Below are 3,583 nucleotides of genomic sequence, written 5' to 3' on the forward strand. Positions count from 1 at the left end.
ATAATTATTATTATTATTATTATATTTATACATATTGCATTTTTTTTTTTTTTTTATTTTTTTTATTTTATTTATTTTACAAATATGGCTCTGAATGCTGTTTAAATATGTTGTTTCTATGCCACGATATACACACTGTTACACGATTCTGTCCTGCCATTGCATCCTTTGTTTTTAGGCATACATGTATAATATGTTAATATTTCAAACCTATTGTACAAAGCGCATTATGCACTCATATGTGAAATGCATCGCTAAACAGCAACATCAATGTGGGTATACCACATTGATGTAGTTGTTTAGCGATGCATTGTAACACATAGAACATATAGTTTTAATAATGTGGCTGTCTGAATGTTATTTAAATATGTGGTAATAGCGACATCTAGTGGTTCATTTTGGGAATGCGCCAACACAATATTTCAACTAAAATTAACCGTCTCTCATTTTCAGAGACAGACAATGCAGAACATCAACAACAAAAACACTTTCATGGTTAGAAACAGATCTTCTTCTTCTGATGATGATGATGCTTTGCCAAGTTATCAAACCTCTCAAAGTAAGCTATGTCTATAAAGGACATTGACGCGTTTTTATTTATATTTCAAGTTTAAATAGTATGAAATTATAGTCAAGGTCTACAATTTGTTCATTTTTAAAAGTTTAAATAGTATGAACGTACAACAGTCTGGATACATTGATAAGTAATTATTAAATAGTAATTATTAAATAATTATTATTTTCTCATTTTTATTTCCCACGATTTGACAGTAATCACAAATACAGAGAATCTCGATTTGTCTGTTGATAGTCCCTTTGGCTTAGACTTCAGCGCTATACCGGATTTTAATAATATTTTGGAATTGGCGCCAGATTGTGAGTAACATGATATCTTTATTTATTTTTCATTTTATTTTTTATTTTTCCACGGCTAAAGAATTAAAAATAAACCTTGTACAGTTGTGCTGATTTGTTGTCAACTGTACACACTTTATATTCTCAGTAATGAATCGCTTTTTCATGTTATTCTAATTTTATACCGTATGTAATATTTTTTATTTTTTTTATTTTTATTTTTCATTTTTCACCGGCTAAAGATGCCACAAAAATGGATGATGCGACGGCTGATGTTATTCTACGGGATATATTGAACAAACCTGATTATTGTCACAACACATCTATACAGAACAGCAATGTTGTTGATGAGCAACCGTTTTTCCCACACGCGACAGGGGGTCGTGCTAAAACATTCGAATATAAAGCAGGTGTGTAATCAAGCACTGTTATATGGTATATTGTTATGCGTTGATTTAAATGCTGATTTTCAGGCAGCGTTGTTTATATTTATTTTATAATATATGTATTACAGATGACGCTGTAGCAATGCGTTATGCGCCGACGATACCATCAGGATGTGATACAGTAGCGCAAATACCCCGTCTTAGTACAAGCGGGAAAATATCAAAACGCACAACCGCCGCTGAAACGGAAAGCCATCAATTCGCAGCAGCAGGTGTGTAATCAAACACTGTTATATGGTATATTGTTATGCGGTGATTTAAATACTGATTTACATGCAGAGTCGTTTATATTTATTTTATAATATATGTATTACAGATGATGCTGTAGCAAGACGCTATGCTCCTTTGATACCAACAGTCAGTGATACATGCGCGCAGATACACAGACCTAGTACAAGCGGGAAAATATCAAAACGCACAACCGCCGCTGAAGCGGAGAACCATCAATTCGTAACGCCGGCAATTGTACATAAGGACGTTGCTAGGTCATCAGTTATGGCTGTGCATAACGGCTGTATCGTCCCGAACAAACGAAAGCCAGCTCGACCAAGAACGAATGAGAGAAGTCATAATTCAACATTTACAGATCTGAAAAGAAAATTGTCATATTCCGAAAATGATAAGCCGCAACGGAGAAGGATCGCGTTACAAACTGTATCATGCGTAAGTAATGATGTTGCTGTAACATCAAAACACACAGCGTTTAACACTGCAGACCGGGATGTCGCTGGTAATACAAAGACTGTAAAGGTTAAGAGGGCATCGCGTCTCTCAAGAAGTAATGTTAAGCAATTGTCGCAATCCGCTGTAATCACAATTCCAGATACACAGGTTTGTTCTGAAACAGAAACAAGACACATAGCAGGCATTGGTTTGTTATCAAATATTGACTCAAGAAGTAATGTTAAGCAATTGTCGCAATCCGATGTCATCACTATTACCGATACACAGGATTGCTCTGAAACAGAAACAAGACACATAGCCGGTAATCCTGTGATATCAGATATTGATGACATAAATGGGCAAGAGCTTATTACAAACTGTGTAGAGTCAACGACACAAGATCCGCAGAATAGTTCTGATGAAGTATTATCAGCCGTTGCAGGAATACCTGGTGATACTACAACGGTTGATTGTGTAACATCAATGCCCAATATTTTTACAACGACAGCCCTGGTACACGCATCGGCTGATGCTTGTGTACCGGCGCGAGGGCTAGCGCCCGACATAGTTGATGAATGTCAAAATTCAGAACAATTAGGCCAAGACGCTGAAATACAATTTTACGCGCTGTTGGGTAAGATACGGGAAGATGTTGAGAACATGGGCGTAAAAGCCGGATACTTGTTAAAACACATTAAAGGTGTGTGCCACGGTAGTAAATGTAAACAAGACATTGTTAAAGAAGTTGTTGAGACGTATATGAATGTCATGTCAAAATACATAGATCGGTCGGTTAAGACCACTGAATTTATTAAAGCCAACATACATCATTTTGCAGAAATAAATGAAACTGATCCGTGACTAGGCATGCTAGGCAATGGTTTGAAACGTGTTTTAAATTTAAATGACTGTAAAAAAAAACCACGAATTAAACCTTGTTTAACATACAAGATCTCACAGTTATTCCGACGCGCAAAGGTGAAACAGGCTGTAACAACATTAATCAGATCGAGAAAGCGCAAGCGGCACAGGGAACATGCGGTAGGTGGCCAATTGAGAAAACGCAAGCGGCACAGGGAACATGTGGTAGGCGGTCAGCACAGTGCGAGGCGTGTAGATTTAGATCAATCCCCACCCCATGCATTACCGAATGACGAATCACAGGCTGACAATATTGAGCGCGATGCAAGCCCCATATATGATGATGCAGGCCGTGTTGAGTCACCCGGTAATGACGAAGGTCGGCAACATGTATACTTAGAGGCAATTAACAGTTATGAACGACAACGACCGAATTTCAGAGCCGTTGAGTACCACAATCACTATCGGTTTGTTAATTTGGACAGGGTTACATCATTTGTAGAGGGGGTTCGAGCCATTCATACGGCTATACAGGCCATGCTCGATGGTGTCCTTGCGGGCGTGGATCCGGCCGACCGCGTTCAGCTTAGATTGGAGGGGGGTGGGTTACACAATGCCATCTATTCGCATCGTAAGCCGCAAGAAACATTAGACGCTGCCAGTTTTTTGAATCAGATTACAAACACGCTTCAAAGTAACGCTGAATTCTTATTATCCACAGGCTTAAGATTTGTGATCAGTATTTTTAAAAACAGGGC

General features: G+C 38.0%; 1 protein-coding gene across 1 annotated transcript; it reads left to right on the plus strand.

The window, feature by feature from the left end:
- Nucleotides 1-1,029: 1,029 nt before the first annotated feature.
- Nucleotides 1,030-3,356, plus strand: LOC134958683 (uncharacterized). Its single transcript, XM_063941430.1, has 3 exons — nucleotides 1,030-1,265; nucleotides 1,370-1,513; nucleotides 1,618-3,356. The coding sequence occupies exons 1-3, from the start codon at nucleotides 1,109-1,111 to the stop codon at nucleotides 2,823-2,825; spliced, it is 1,509 nt and encodes a 502-aa protein (XP_063797500.1). The 5' UTR covers nucleotides 1,030-1,108; the 3' UTR covers nucleotides 2,826-3,356.
- Nucleotides 3,357-3,583: the final 227 nt, after the last annotated feature.

Source organism: Pseudophryne corroboree, chromosome 9 (assembly GCF_028390025.1).
Source record: "Pseudophryne corroboree isolate aPseCor3 chromosome 9, aPseCor3.hap2, whole genome shotgun sequence".
Classification (NCBI taxonomy): domain Eukaryota; kingdom Metazoa; phylum Chordata; class Amphibia; order Anura; family Myobatrachidae; genus Pseudophryne; species Pseudophryne corroboree.